Raw genomic sequence first — 17,387 nt, forward strand, 5'->3', positions numbered from 1 at the left:
ATTAAAAGAAATTTTAATTGATTAGGGGTCCAATTGCCGAATTTCCAAAGCCCAGGGGTCAAATTGAAAACTCTCGTTTCCAGCCAAAACGTCGTCGTTGCCATTGGAACAGCCGTGCGTCTTCTCCATCCCGAGTCAACAGGGAGCTTCCAATTCAGCAGGGGAGCTGATAATCTGTAACAAACCCGATCTTGGATGACATCTATTGCCAATAATCTCGTTCAGGGATTCCATAACACAGTCCTGCAAAGACAGGACTGGTTGCAGGGCCAATTTCTCTATAAAAGGGAGAAGAAAACCCGGCGTGAGGAGGAGAAAAAAAGGAGGAAAATCAACCCCAGAAAGAGAGTGATTCATAGCACTCGACAACAAGAGGGAACCCAGAAAAAAACAGCAATTAACCCAAAAAAAAGAAACAGAACAAGAACGGAGAAAATCACCCAAGAATAAAGACGAGAACAGAGAGAACAAAAAAATTGAGTAGAAATAGAATCCAAATACAGAGAGAAAGAGAGAACAAGAGGAGAGCACACAGTGAGGAGAATTATCCTCGAAACTGTTTTCGAACCTGCAAACAAAAGAAAAACAGAATTCAGCCAAAGAACACCGGCAAAAGCCTTCTTCATCGTCGCCAGAAACCGAAAGAACAGGAACCACACCGGCGCAACAACCTTCTCCTCTATCACCATCAACAGAAAGCAGTCGAACCCCTTCAACGATGCAGCCTCCTTCGCAATCTCTAGAAACAGGTAAGCCTATTTGCTTTTGTATTTTGCTCCTGTGTTCAAATTGTTCAAATTATCATTTGAACAGTGCGAAGGTAACTTAATTACCTTCGCTTGGCCGGTGACTGGTCTGGGCTGGCTGGGCTCAGCCCAGTCACCAATGTATATGCTGGGCTAGATTTAGCCCAGCCCAGCCCAAGAAAATAGAAAAAATAAAAAATAAAAAAAGATTCTAAATGTGTAAATAAAAAAAAAATTGTTTTTATTCATTAAAGCTAGAGTCAGAATAAAAATTCAAATTTATTTCATTAAACTTTGTTTAATTTCACAAAAAATAAAAGTAGGTAAAAAATAAAAATAAAATAAAATTATAAGTTTATTTATTGACGCCAGAATCAGGAATAAAAGTAATAATTTATTTTATTTTATTATATTTTTTTTTTTACTTAGTTACATAAAAATATATATACATAAAAAAAATTTATTTGATTTTTTTTATTCTTTAGCGCTATGTATTAATTGTTATTGGACGTAACTCTAAGATATGCAAAGGATATTACAAAATATTACTTTTTTTCAAATGAAATTGTAATAGTTAATGAAGTATTTATGAGTAGGTATATATATATATTACTGTTTGCTTGAAGAGCATTGCTATTGCTTTGTGGGGCCATTTGTGCCCGAGGAACAAGCTTCGCAGCTTGCGTTTACTTTGGAAGAAATTTCTGCTCCACCTTTAAACCAACTTCACGCGGGGCCTAGGTGATTGCGGGTCCTTATTTAATTGGAAAAGGAGATTATTATTTTGTTGGTCATCCTTTTAATATTCATCAAAATATAAATAATTATGAAGAGAAATATAATTATATAACTGTGCTTGTTAAAAAAACCTTATTAAATATGCAATTGGGATAAAATTTTCTTTTCTATATAATAAATTTTAACTTTTAAATTTAGAATTTCTTTTCTTTTTAAAAATAAAAATAAAAATAATGAAGAAATAATCATGTTTACGAGGAAAAATTTGGATGTTTGTTAAACCCAACTAATATGGGTCTAGTATATTTATTAAACTTATTTAAATTTAGATTAGATGTGTTTTATATTATTATTATTAAATTAAAAAAGTTATTACTATAAAAAATAATAAATTTGATTGGTAGAGTAAAATTAAAAATTATTAATATTATTATTATTTATAATAATAGTAATAATTTATTATTATTATTATTTACATAAAGTAATAAATATGCTCCTATAATCTTTTAAAAACATCGAATCAAATGTGTTGAATTATCTTTTATGTTTTTTGTGTAAACTCTAATTTTATAATTTTTTTAAGAAGTATTTCTTAATAAATTTATATGTAAATTAAGATTAATTATATTTTTCCGATGATTTTAGTTATGCATCAACCTCATCAATCTAAATTTAATATTTTTTTATTCTCGAATTTTAGCTTTTAACTCATGATGGTTAAGAAAAGAAGCACGACTTCTTTTCCACGGTGACACCTTTTCGGGGTTATTTCCACACGCTGTTTCCTGGAAAACTCACTGAACCTCCTGTGCAATCCCTCCTATGGACGGCGTCTCTCTCAATATATATAAATACACACACACACACCATGCTGAAGAATCATTGAAGAGCAACTGAATCATTACCATAACTCATCAAACTCGTACACAAATTTCACCTTGTTGAAGTTATACTATTAAAGATCTAATTTGTGGCAAGCAAGCAATGGCAACACTATTCTCCAAGGTGGTAACCAGAGCTGACATCGAGGGTTGCTTAGCTATTCCTGCTTGTTCTCTAGGTCCATTGCCTTCCCAACAAAGCCATTCCATGAACATGCGCGTTCACGATGACAAAGGGCAAGAATGGACCTTTCCTTGCTTCATTCAAAGGAATGAAAACGTGGAGCCTTTTCTTTCTGTGGGTTGGATTGAATTTGCTCGTCAAAGAGACCTTAGAATTGATGATAAGGTCAGTATTCATGAGGAAATCATCAAGAACCAAGATACAGCAACTTTGATCAGAATCCAAGTGGAGAGGAAACTCAGAGTGTTCGGTGCTGATATTTGGGCCACCGTGAAGAATTGAGGAGGCTACATGACCGCCTCCATATAAGCAATCGAGTGACTCATATTTTAACCTGGTACGGCTATATTTTTACAATAATAAATCAGCTAGCAACAGTAGTCCCTCAAGGCCAAAAGGACATCCCAGCAGTTAAAACTTGGGTTTTCTATATATATAGTGGTGAAGGACTAGAATATTATATATGTTCATGAGTACTTGTATCCTTTATGTTTTTTGAACTAAAACTTATAAATATGTGAGCAGCTTTTCTTTTTATAGTTTCTTTTTACATAAAATAAAACATATTCTTTGTTGAAGTAACTCTATATTTATAGTGATGACAAATAAAAATTTAAAAGTAGTATAATTTTTCATGTTGGAAAGACATACAAACATAAATTCCCAACATAGCTGCGGTCGGGGTAGCCATGCCCCCATAAGTTTTCGATTGTTACAGATCCTTGAACTTCGTAGCTTACTTTTATGAAATGGTGCTCCAAAGTAAAGATTATTCATTTGAGCACTCCAAACATTACGGCTCTCTATCATTCCATGTCCCCAAATGTTTTTCAAAGAATAATCCTTGTATTTAATTAAGTTTATCGATGTTTAAAAAGTAATTAATGATATTTTACTTGTTGTTTTGTAGGATATATTTTTTAAAAAATATAAAAAATATAAGTAAAAGAGTGAAATTATAGGAAAGATAATTTTATTATTTTTATGGTTATAGATTTTATTACTATATTGACATGTGCTTTGTAGTAGGTTATTTTAAGAGAATATTTTATGGTTTAATTTTACTATTTTAATATTAAAAAAATATTAAAAAATTGAAGAATATTTTAAGGGAATTAAATCTGACGGTTGGGTCTAGCAATCAAATTAAATTTATAGCTTTTTTTAATAGTAATATTTTTTTAAAAAAATTAATAATAATAATAATAATAATAATAATATTAAATTTGTTTGACTCAAGTTATTATAGTTTTTAATTTCACTATTTGAATCAAATCTATAATTTTTTTCTCGATAGTAATAATATTTTTTTACAAATTTATTAATAATAATTAAATTAATAATATTAACAATAATTTTAAACATCATTGACCTAAGTTTTTATAATTTTTTCCATACCCAAGAGACTTGACTCTAGTGGTCAAATCAAATCTATGGTTTTTTTCAATAGTAATATGTTCTTAAAAAATTTATTAATAATTATACTTATAATATTTATCATATTAATAATAATATTAAATTTGTCTAGACCAATTTCTTATAATTTTTAATTTTATTCTTTAAATAAAATCTATATTTTTTCATTAGTAATAATATTTATTTTATAAATTTATTAATAATAATATTACACATGTATGATTCAATTTTTACCAGAGCCAAGAGATTTGGGTCTAATGGCCAAATCAATTATATGTTTTTTTAATAATAATAATTTTTAAAAAATTTATTAATAATTCTTCCACCGATGCTAGACCCAAGGCGATTAGGTCTGCCATTGTTGGGTCTAGTAGACATTCCATGCTCAAGCACCTTAGATATAACAACCATGCCTAATTAATGTTTTTATATTGTTTTTCATTTTTATATAAAAAATATTTAAACTATCCTTCAAATATTTTAAATATAAATTCTAATTAATTTTTATATAAATATTTTTTATTTTTTATAAAAAAATTTAAAGTATCCTTAAGTATTCTAAACAAAAATTTTAATTAATTTATCTTATAATTTCTTATAAAAAAAAATTAAACTACTCTTAAAGTATTATAAATAAAAATCCTATTTATTTTTTTATTTTTTATAAAAAAATTAAACTACCCTTAAAATATCCTAAACATAAATATTAATTAATTTTTTTATAAAAATATATTTAAACTACCCTTGAAATAATATAAATATAAATCCTAATTATTTTTTTTATAAATAAATTATTAAAAAAACATGTAAATTATCCTTAAAGTATCCTAAATAGTTTTTTATAAATGTTTTCTATATTATATATATATATATATATATAACAATTTAAATCATTCTTAAAATATCCTAAAGAGAAATCCTAATTAATTTTTGTCTAAATTAATTTTATTTTTTATAAATAAAAATATTTAAATTATCATAAACAAAAATTTTAATTAATTTTTCTAATTTTTATAGGCTTTTAGATCTGACAACTATGCTAAATTAAAGACTCTTGGGTCTCGTAACCAAGCGAGACCCAAGTGACTTAATTCTAGTAATCATGTGTAATACTAAACCCAAGCACACATGTCTGACATCTTTAATAGAATATTAAAGCATACACTACTATCACACTCTAAATAACAACCAATATCAGCTTTAACTATATCAATTTTTGTTTAAAATAATAAAAACAATGTAAGACAATAGCAAAAAATAATCTTTAAGAAAATTAATAAAAAATTTAATTTATTTTGATGAGTTTTAATTATTTTCAAATTTTAATGTTTATATTTTTGTTGATTTTTTAAAGCTTTTTGGAGTTTTGATAATTGAAATAAAGTATAATAACACTACTATATAGTTTAGTTGTTAAGTAACTTATTTATATTATTTAGAGTTTTACATGTTGCATAAATTAAAAATAAAAGTAACTTGTATTATATGTTTCATTCTATAAAATAGTCAATTTTTATGAATTAAGATTTTTTTTTCAAATTATTTACTAATATTGGTATTTTTATTAATCATGGGTTGAATTTACTTACTTTATATATAAAATATAAAATATTTACTAATATGTAGAACATGCTCCAATAACTTTTTGATTAAAAAATATAAAATATAATATAAAAAAATACTAAGAAGTCTCTCATGGTTTTCTTAATTACATAAAATATTCATATAAAAATCAAAATACCTCTAAAGACAAAGCTTTTTTTTAGGCTAAAATTGTTATTTACTTATACTTGAAAATTGAAAAAACTTGATTATCTTTGTGTAAAAAAACCAAAAAAATATTTATCCATTCATGAAAAAATAAACTTGATTACCTTTGTGTAAAAAAACTAAAGAAATGTTTATCTATTCATGGAAAAAAAGAGAAATTAAAATTAAAATAACTATTACAATCTATAGTAGTTTTCCAATACCATTTATTTTTTGTTATAATATAATTTTTTCTTTTCTTCTTATATTTATTTATTAAAAATAGATTTAAAAAATAACTAATAAAATATCATTAATTACACTTTATACATTATAATTTTTTTCTCGAACGAAGCCCATCTTATCACCAAAGTCAAAGCCTTATGATCAACAAATTCAAACCACGCATTTTGGAGAAATAAAAGGTTTTGCCTTTGATTGTAGATAGAAGTCCCTATGACCACACAATAGTAATCAAACTCGGTTGGAGATCTTACCTGGTTAAAGATTCATGTTGTGAGTTTATTATATTAAGTCATGAATTATAATTAAAATGATATTATTTTATATAAATTAAAAAATATTAGAATTATCTAACTTAATCAACTAAATTTAATTAAATCAATCAAATCATAAATTAAATCGCTAAATAACAGATATTTGACTAGTTCAACCACTAAAATAACTATAAATAAAACTCAATTGAAATTAGGTTTTAGGCCAACACATTTTATTATCTATCACTTTGAACTCTCTCTTCTTCTTTTTTTTTTTTTTAAAAAAAAACACTTCTTGTACCATTAATCAGTTCGTGATGACAATATCACCCCAACATCATTTTCAAGCAGATGATAAGTTTGCTGATCGTTTTATAGAATTGGAGATTGATAGAATTAGCACTCAAACTCTGAATGAAGCGTGAAATTTTTTATTTTAGTATTAAGTTGCTGTGTGTGGGCGGTGGAGACAAGCATTAAAAATGTGAAAACTAAAAGATAATCTTATAAATAAAAGTGTATGGCTCATAAAGTTGTTGGCATGGAATTATTTATCCCTTTTGACTAATTCCGGCATAGTTATTTCACCTTTTTTATTAGGAGAAAGTAAGTCCAATGTTTTTATTTATGTTGATTTAGTTATAATAAAATTAAAATAAATTCGACCAAAGTCATTTTTATTTGAAGTTATGAAAGAAAACAATTGTTTATTAATACATCACAATTATCATGATTTGTTTTGAATGCAATGATGTCATTTAAGTGATGTTAGGATGATAACGTGAATTCATGAATTAATTAGATTTTTAATATACATACTCATTTCCTATATCCATACCTAGTGAACTGGGTCTTGGGTATTTATTATTTGAATATTATTTATTATTTATCTTAAACTACAAAAATAATACACATATATTCAAAGAAATAATTATATATATTTTTTATATATTTTTATAAATATATTTATCACTACAAGATTTTACAATTTTACTAACGAAAATATTTTATCGATACGTAATTAAGAATTTATCGATAATTTATTTTTTGATATTTTTACTAATAAAATACTTTTATCAATAATACTAATATCTATTGTTATATCAGTTAGCAATATAAAAAAAATATTTGTCGATGGTAATTTTTTTTATTTTTGTGCTGTCCATTGGAGATGCCCTAGGAAGATTTTATTACAATCCCTAAGTAGAAGGATGTGATCGTGTGTGTCTAAGCCTAAAACCGTTTAATCAAATGATCAAGAAATTGTATATCTGGCTTTGATGAGAAATTGTCTCTGTGTGGTATGAATATTGCTCACCAAAGCAGCACGCACTCCTGTGCATTCAATTTTTATGGAAACCTAGCTGATCCCTTTTTCAGGACAGAAAGATATAAAGAAATATTTAATAAATATTATTGGATCGTATACAGGGAAAATACCTGAAAGAGGAGGCAATATTAGGGAACGTGACGTTGTCTTGCTCTCCCATATGTGGAGCACACCCTTTCTATATATATATATATATATAGGCAATATTAGGGAACGTTACGTTGTCTTGCTCTCCCATAGGTGGAGCACACAGCACACCCCTTCTATATATATACATATATGATTTATTTATTGTATATTAGAAGCGTGCATTCTATGGCATATGGATGCATATAACTAAGTCATATTTCTCATATTTTATTGCTCCGTAAGTGTCCCATTTCTTGCACCTAAGGTCATCGTAAGTGTCCCATTTCTTGCACCTAAGGTCGACTTCTATAAACAACAAATCTTTCACTATCAATTTTCCAAGAAAAAAAGAAAAAACCAACATCATGCTAATAAAGAATTTCCAACCTCTTGCGCTCATGGTCCTCCAATTTCTTCCCTGTGGTTCGAGTAGTTTATTGAACTAAGTAATCGAAAAGAAAACATAAATAACATGTTTGAGACAGATTACTCAAATAGTGAAGTTGATATTGGAGATCATACTCAACTCGGTTTAAAGCATAGTTTTAAAACCCGGCCCGGCGGGTTGACCTGGGACCCGGCCGATCCAGGACTGGAACCAGGCCGGGTTGATGAAAAAATAAGGTAAGCCATGACCCGGCGTGACCCGGCAAAACCCGGTCAAAAACCCGGTGGTAACCCGTTGACTTTTATTTATTTTTTTATTAAAACGACGTTGTTTTGAATTTTTTTTAAAATAAAAATTGACTCGGCCAACCCGTTCGACCCTGTCAAAACCCGGTGACCCGGTCAAAACCCAGAACCCGGACCTTGGACCGGGCCAGCCACCGGGCCGGGTTTAAAAACTATGGTTTAAAGTTTCAAATATAGATCAACATATAATAAATTAACTTGGATTTATTGTAATTTTTTTACTAAAATAATATTGCTTTGAATATATTTAAAAGAAATCATTGATACGTGTTATCCAACTTTAATCAAGTTAATTTTTTAAATAATTTAAAAAAAAATCAGATCCAAGATTATATTTTGAATTGAAGAGTTATAATTGGTTCTACCCATCAAAATATAGATTAAATTTAATAACTATTATTATGATTGAGACTGTGAAAGTAAAACAACATCACTAGATATCCACATGTGTAATTATGCTGGATTGAGAATAGAGAGTTAAATACTGGGATATGTGTAGATGTTTTCATCATCCATTTTATATTTGGCCAAGTACGTAGCTGAAAAGAATTATACAGTCACGAGAAGACACAACTCGATGAGTTTTGCTGGAAATCCCAAATTTCCCGTGACATCGCATGGCACAATGGGATCTGCATCATATAGGATGTTTTTTAAAGTGTCTTTTTTATTGAGGAATATATAAAAATAATATTTTTTATTTTTTAAAATTTATTTATTATATTACTAACATCAAAGCAATTTAAAAACATTCAAAAAATAATTTAAATTAAAAAAAAATCAAATTTCACGGCAGCCGCATAAAGGTTGCTCTTATCTCTTGTGCTATTAATTACAATAGTTACGCTTTGAAATCAAAAGACATGCTAGAATGAAGGTCATTGACTAAATTTTATATTTATTTGCTAGCAGAAGGATGTCATCTCTTACGCGCCACAATAGTATACACGAAAGGCAGAAAATAATGAAAAACCTTCAACTTTCTTTTTCTTGTACATCAAGAGAAAAGATTAAAAAAAAAACAACTAGGGATGAACACACCTTCTCCCTCTTTGCTACCTTAGGTCATGATACATCTTCATTCTCCTCTATCCTAAATTACATAAAATAAAATTTATAATATTCCACTCAAAAAAAAAAAAAACCCAGCAAGCCGGGCCCTTTTTCATTATTTTTACGAGACACACAGCCTATTAAATTGCATAACTTCCCTAGCTAGCTAGACGTCGTCTTCTCAATTCTGTCGAAATAACAAGAGGGTTAATTAAAAACGCATTAGAAAGAAAATTGAAGTGTGAGAAAAAAAAAAAAACAAAGAGTATTCCATCTTTTGAGTCACCGAACCATATATTTGATTGGTTTAATAAAACAAAGCTAAATATCCAATATTTGGTATAGAAGAAATAAATAAAAAAATGCAACAATTTTTTCATGCGTTGATCCGAAGTTATTAAGGTCCCAATATTTTATTTGATGCTGAGCACAAATTTCACTATTTTATTCATTTTATTTTTTCAGTACATCTCATTTTATATAGTTTTTTTATATATATATAGTTTTATTAAACCAGCTAGGCGCAGAACAATCTAGCAACAGAAACTCATAAATCCGAACTTGGCCCTAAATGAATTTTAAATTAAATTAAGTACAAATTAATTTGGTCAAATCTGATTGAATTAATGGATTAATTCTTTGATTAAAATTTAATTTGATTTTAAAAAAATAATTAAAATAAAATTATTTTAATTTTTAAAAATAAATCTTAAAATAATATTATTTTTAATTTAATTCAAGTTAATCTACAACCCTAAGAAAGAGTTTAATAACTTTTATTTTGTTATAAAAGGATTGAGCTAATTGTACTATTATGGTACCATATCAATTGACTTTTGACTTTTGAATATATAAGCAATGATTAGGTATAGAACACTAATTTAAAAAAAGAAATAAAAAAATTTGTAAACATATACCTTATACCCTTCCTTCTATATCTCTTCCGAATAGCCTGATCTCTTTAATCACTTCTACTTTGTACTCTGTCCCAGTTTCTGGGTCATTCTCCATAGCAAAAATTATCTTATTGCCAGGCTTCAAGCCCTTGGTTCGAACAAATTTACGCCATCCCCTAGAGATGACAGGTTTGAAGTGGTTCCCTTTGGTTCGAACTGAAAAACCAAAGGACTGCACTTCTCCACTTAGATCCTTAACAGGTAAATCCAATTTATTTTTACCTTCAAATCGAGAAAACAAATTTTCCTTGAACCATTTACTTGGTACTGAAAATCTTACCTCGACGTCAGTTTCAGATAGAGTTTTCCTGAGATTTGCCATTATAGATGATTGCTGATTTATAACTACAGAGTTTTTCTTGTTAAATCAGAGGGAGTAAGGTGTTTAAAGAACGGGGAAATGTTGTTCCAAGAGAAGTTATCTAGCAGAAAGAAAGCAAAGAAATCACAAATCCTGAAGGGCTTTCTTTAGCTAGGGTTTATATATGCAGAGCTGAGCACGCAGTTTGGACTTTTTTTCGCACTATAGAATAGATAATGTTTGCTTATTTCACTACAGGATTAGGAGATCGAAGGGCGGTGGAGAAAAGTGACCCAAGCAAATTGCATAAGAAAAGCATAAAACGTTTGATTGTGACCATCGGAAGAAGAGAAAAATATTAGTTGGAAGTGTTAATTTGTCGCAAGATTATGTCTACAGTATCATAAATTGTAAAGTACAAATTAATTTTTTTATTTTAAGAAAATCTTGATTAACACACTAATTAATCGGATTGGAGTGTAGCTTTACCATCAAATAAAAAACCATATAACATTACCTCTCTAGAAATTTTATACATGACAGTGCTGTGTAAGGAAACATGTTATCTTAATAGTTTTCTGCCGGAAAAGAAATGGTGGATTATTAATCACAGCATTTTTAAAAAAAAATTTCTGCAAGCAGAAGGCAGCAAAAACCCAATAAAATCTTCTGTCTATATGTCACACTGGCTTAAATTGCACTATAGGCGGCAAGATTTTAAATGGAAGAATGCATGGATTTCTAATAGACCTCATCACAACACTCTGGTGGTGTCCCGTTTGATAAGGAGAGTATATATTATGATTCAATATATTTACCCTCATGAGCAAATAAAATAGAGAGAGGCTATGTATCTATTTTATATACTAAAATTATAACATTTTCTTTAAATGCATTGAAATTAGATATTTTTTTAATGTCAAGTATAAATTATTTATCCTCCTTCTTTACTCTGTATAAGATTCTTAATTCAAAGTGGTATTATGATTATAGTATATAGATTACTTATTTGTTATTATATTTAAGTTTTAATCAATAAAATTCTTATTTATGTTAAAAGTGATTTAGTAATGAGTATGCTAAAGTTGGAATTATGAGAGTTACATGTGATGTTTGGTAGGGCTGAAAGTAAAATATAAAAATGTAATGTTTAGATGTATCCATGAAAGGGTTATTTTTACTTTGATGATATGGATAAATTTGGTGTTAAGAAATTAATATGCTAAATAAAAACACATGTAGGTCAAGAAGAGCCAAGCTGTGAACTTCATAAAGATAAGTTTCCCCATTTAACCTAGAGAGATTGCGGGGAAAGTGGCTTAAACTGGTATCGAGTAGAGTATTACATTTATCCAGGTTTAATACTTGAGTTATAGGTTTGACCAGGTTAATTGGTATCAATATAAAATATCATTGTTTCAAGATTTAAAAAAAGAAGAAGTTAAAATGATGTTAGTTTAAGGGTTTTTTTTAATCAAATCAGGTTTTAACTAAGTCATTTTAGTTGCAAGTTGACTTATCGAGTTGTCTAAATGAAACAAGTCTTAAAATTATTAACTATAACAAAAAGGGATCGGTGTTTTACTCTAGTAGGGGTTGCTATAGACTATGAATGCTTTTACTATAAATGGTACTATTTGGTACTATAGAGTGAGTTACTATAGACTATGAGTGATTTTACTGTGGACTATATTATTTGAGTTTGCTCTTTGATAAAAAACATTGTAGGTTAAAGAGGCGTAATGACAAGGTTACCCTTACCATAAAGAGTTGCAAAGACTACAGGGGATAGGGTTGTCTTTTTAGGTGGGGAAAAAATGGTCAGTTTGGATTTTGATAGGGCTACACGAACCAGGCTATAGACACCTAGAGCCCAGTTCCAAGCCAGGATGTTAGGGCTAGACCCAATCACCTGGCAGTAGTCTAGGAAACGGACACCTGCAAACACTTGGCGTTGGGTTTTCATGCCATGGGTGCTAAGTAAACCCACACACCTCGCTGAAGACCAAATGAGCAGGTCTCCAGGCCCGTACTTTGGGTGTAAACCTAGACAAGCAAGTTTGTAGACTCACGAGCCCGTGGTCTGTGCCCAACGCGCCTGACTTTACAAATCCCCATGTTGTGGACAATTCTGACCCTTGCCTTAGCTTTGAAGACCCGGGTGGCTAGGTCTGTAAGCCCTGCAAAGAAGAAAAATGAAAAAAATTATATCAATAATTATTGCTATAATTATCATTAATAATGTTTTTTTAAAAAAATATTACTACAAAAAATTTGGCCAGTCAAATTCAGTACTATTACTTATATGATAAATATTGTTATTGGTATTCTAATATTATTATTTTTATTATAATTAATATTATTCATATAAAATTAATAAATTTGTAGAAAATAGTATTAATATTGAAAAGCAATAATAAATTTGATTTAAAGGGTAAAATTAAGAATTATTATTACTATTGTTATTATTGTTATTGTCATTGTTATAACCTATTTTTGGGTCCTCGCATAAAAAAGAAGACAATAAAAAAAAATAAAAAAATACATGTTCGAAAAAAATAAAAAACAAATAAGAATAGTGTGAATAAAAGGCCGGAGTGCCTAGAAAATGGTCAAAAATTGGTTGAGGAGGTTCTAAAATACAAAGATTGAAATTTAACAGTATTTTGTTGACCGATGAGAGCCCTGTTGACAAAGAAAATTCAATTTGAGGAAGAAAAGTTAAGGATAAGATATTTATGTACTCAATTAAATTTTATTGAAGGTTTAATTGAATTTATGGAGGGTTTGATTACAAGAAAAATTAATTTTGGAGTTAACTTGGGCTTTAATTGGAAGAAATTAAAGTTCTAGGTTCAAATTATAATTTTTAAGAGTTAATTTGATTAAATAAAGGGCTTAATTGCATAAATATTGAAATTTGATGGCCAATTAGGGACTTAATTGAAGAAAATCGAAACTAAAGACCAAACTGGAAAAGACGCGTAAATAGAGGGGCTATAATTAAAACCTAATCAACAAATTGAAGAAATTAAAAATTTATTGCTCAATTAAGGGTCAAATTGCACTAATACGAGACCAAGAACTAAAGTGAAAAAGGCAGCCAACTTCAGGGTCTTGGTTTGATTTTTGGCAGGGATTCAATTGCATTGATTTTTAAATCAAAATTGTAATTTAAGACTTGATTGAACAAATTATAAATTAAGGATTAATGTGAACTTTAATACATTTTCCACCTTTTTTAAAATGAAACGACGTATTTTGCCCAGAACGGCGTTGTTTCATGCACGGTACATATAAAAAAAAAAGACGGCTCGAAATGATGTCATTTTGAATGACACCATATGTCTTCTTCTTCCCCAAGACGTGGAGAGAACAAGAGAAGAAGAAGACTTTTCTCCCCTATTTCTCACTACCTTATCTTCCTTCAAGTACTCAAAAAGATACTGACATAACTCATTTGCTTGCCACATGGTGGAAGAATGGAGGGGATGTACCCCTTGGGTGGTTCGGGGCAACAATATAGTGGCCGCCTTGACCTCTCTCTCCCCTTTATTTTTACTTATAAATACAGAGGGGGAGAGCTTAAGAGAAAAAGAAAGAGAAAAAAGAGAGAAAGGAAAAAAAAACCTAAGAGAGAAAAAAGAGAGAAAGGAAAAAAAAACAAAGAAAGGAAGAAAAAAGAAGAAGAAGAAGACCTAGAGAGGGAGAGAAATAACGAAAAACCGAGCGAGAGAGAAAAGAGAAAAAATAGAGGAAGAAGAGAAGGAAAATAGAGGAAAAAAAACAAAAAGGAAGAGAGCGAACCAGAATAGGGATAGAGATGAGAGAACCGAGAGATAAAAATGAAAAAGAAAGAAAAAAGAAGGAAAGAAGGAAAAAAACAAAGAGAGATAGGAAAAATAGGGGAAAAATTGGTGAAAACCGTCATCACCTGCACCGTCTTCACCACCATAAGTCACCGCTAACAACAACAGCCATGCCTCTTCTTGCCAGGTAAGCATCATTCCTTCTTTGCTTCGTCTCTATTTTTTTTCCTTTCATTGGTATGCAGAACATGAGCAATTATAATTTTTTGGGCCAGTGCTGGCCCATTTTATGTGATGGGTCGGTGCTGGCCTGTGTTTTATGTTGAGCCAGTGTTGACCTATTTTTTTTTTTAATGTTGAGCCATGCTGGCCCATTCTAATTAAATACACCGAAAAAATACGAATCCGGTATTAAAATACCTGGTTTTCGTCAAAAGTTTCAAAAATACAAAAAAAATGGAAAAAAGAAAAAATGTTTTTGTACATATGACAAAGTATCTCAAAGCTAAAAATCATATTGTATTTTTCATACACTAAAAAATAATATTTTAGCAAGTATTTTGGCTATAATAACCAGTTTATTAAAGTCAATAGAACATTGGCCAAAATATCAAAAATATAAAAAAATTATTTTATGTTGGTTTAGTATCAGGGATTACAAATTTATACTTAAAACGTATTCCTGATATTAAAAAGGTTTTTTCATGTGATGACATAGAACATTTAGGTTTTTACATGATAAGATAAATATCTCCTTACAAAGAAGGACTTTTCTTAAACCATAGACAGACCGATAATTAGAAACCACAACAAGACTTTAGATTTTATTAGAGAATAAAACAATGCATCTTACCTTAGGTAGGGCGTAATTGGAGTGTCAATACCTTCTTTTTATGCAATCATTCTCCGTACCCTATCTTGAAAACCAGTTAGGGTTCTGAGTGACCAGAATACTAGGTGGCGACTCCCAGCCCATATTTTACCGATAAGAGACAAGAATTCCTTGTCTTTCCATATTTGCTAAATATAACAATATATTTTTCCTAGAGGGTGGACGGTTCACTGCGATGCCGCACACGTGCGACAAAATGGCGAATCCACCGGGGACCTTGTAGACTAAGCTTTATTTTATCTAATTTTTATGTTATTGTTGTGATTTGAATGTTTATTTTTAATATGCATTTCCTTTATTTATTTCTTGCACACTTAATTTCTATACATATTTGTTCATTTTATAGCATTGCCTCATGCATCATATGCTTTAAGTTTTTAAAAGCACACACAAACTTTTAAGTTTGGTGGGGAACTAGTGATTTATCCTATGACTATTGGTTAGGGTTCAGATGCGTGAAACATCTAACTCATATTTGAGTGTCTGCTTGGTAATGATGGGCATATGTGCCTTAACTATTCCTTGCAACGCCCCTATACTATCTTTACGAAGATCGTCATTGGGCAGATATGAGACCCATTTTGAGAATAGGTAGAAAACCTACCTTTTGTCTCATATAATGAATAAAGCATATCCTTAGGTTGTTTGTGTTATCTTTATTTGCATCAGGGCAACCCTTCTTGAAGCATCTTCAACTCAAGACTTATCGGTGACATAATGACCATCACTTAGAAAATTTTCATTATAGAATTTGGGAAAGAATCAATATTCTTGTTTCATCATACAAGAATTACAACCATATGTCACCCCTTGAAGGATAAGTTCATTATGTAGAAATATGTTCATACATTTATCATACATCACTCTATGTTGAAACGTAGATCCCTAGTCTAAGATTTGTTACACCGGATAAATAGAAAATGAAAAAAGAGCTCAGTTGGAGGCCCTTATCAAAATAAAATTGAGAGCATCAAAGGTGAAGTAGCTATACTTACAAATCAGCTTGAACAAATGCTGAGCTCCAAGAATGGAAAAGGGATTTCTGCACAACCACTTATAGGGCACCAATAACTCACATCCCTGTAACATGTCAGAACTTGGGGGAAGCTTCGGTAACAGAGCAACACTTTGTGCATACCATCCCTATCTAGCCAACTCAAGCTCCAACTACCATGGATTTAACAGTGATTGAACCTTCTAAAGGTAGGTTTAGCTGTATTATGAGCCAAGCTAAGATATCCACCTTAGAAGAAAGATTAAAAGCAGTTGAAGAAAATAATATGATTCACTTGGTGATCATAGCTAAAGTTTGTTTGGTTCCCAATATTATGGTGCCAAAGAAGATTAGAGTGCCATATTTTGTTAAGTATATCGAACTAGAATGCCCATACACCCATCTCCAGTCATACTACAATAAGATGGTTGAAATGATACATAACAATAAGATGACGATATGTTCTTTCTAAGATAGTCTCACTAGATTTGTTTTAAGCTGGTACATGAGACTAGACAATATAAGGATCAAGGCATTAAAAGATCTAGTAGATGCTTTTTTGAAGCAATATAAATTTAATCTAGAAACTACCCCTAATAGAACCATCCTAATGGCTATGAAGAAGAAAAATCAAGAGTCTGTGAGGGAATATGCATAAAGATAATGAGATAAGGAAACACATATTTAACCTCTACTGATGAATACATAAATGGTGATGTTATTTGCCACTACCTTTCAATCCCTTTATTATGAGCATTTGATAGGAAGCTCAGCTTAATATTTTCATGAAGTTGTGAGGATTGCTGAAAGGATTGAACAAGCTATCAAGATAGGAAAGATTGAAGGTTGACACGACTAAAAGATTGATTTTTTCTCCAAAGTACAGGAGTGTCGAAGTAATAAATAACCCGGTAAGATCATGGTTGAACCATAAGGAGGTTAATTGTGTAAATTATGGTTGAACCATAGGGAGGTTAATTGTGTAAATTATAAATAACAATAATACAACAACAATAATA

General features: G+C 29.7%; 2 protein-coding genes across 2 annotated transcripts; one reads left to right on the forward strand and one right to left on the reverse strand.

The window, feature by feature from the left end:
- The first annotated feature begins 2,468 nt into the window (after positions 1–2,468).
- Positions 2,469–2,831, forward strand: LOC105109431 (uncharacterized). The gene has a single exon (XM_011004153.1). It carries the CDS (start codon positions 2,469–2,471, stop codon positions 2,829–2,831), a length of 363 nt encoding a protein of 120 aa, XP_011002455.1.
- A 7,503-nt stretch (positions 2,832–10,334) lies between these two features.
- LOC105109432 (uncharacterized) lies at positions 10,335–10,694 on the reverse strand. Its single transcript, XM_011004154.1, has one exon. The coding sequence runs from the start codon at positions 10,692–10,694 to the stop codon at positions 10,335–10,337; it is 360 nt and encodes a 119-aa protein (XP_011002456.1).
- Between the last annotated feature and the right edge of the window lie 6,693 nt (positions 10,695–17,387).

This window comes from Populus euphratica, unplaced genomic scaffold (genome assembly GCF_000495115.2).
Source record: "Populus euphratica unplaced genomic scaffold, PopEup_1.0 scaffold214.1, whole genome shotgun sequence".
Lineage (NCBI taxonomy): Eukaryota > Viridiplantae > Streptophyta > Magnoliopsida > Malpighiales > Salicaceae > Populus > Populus euphratica.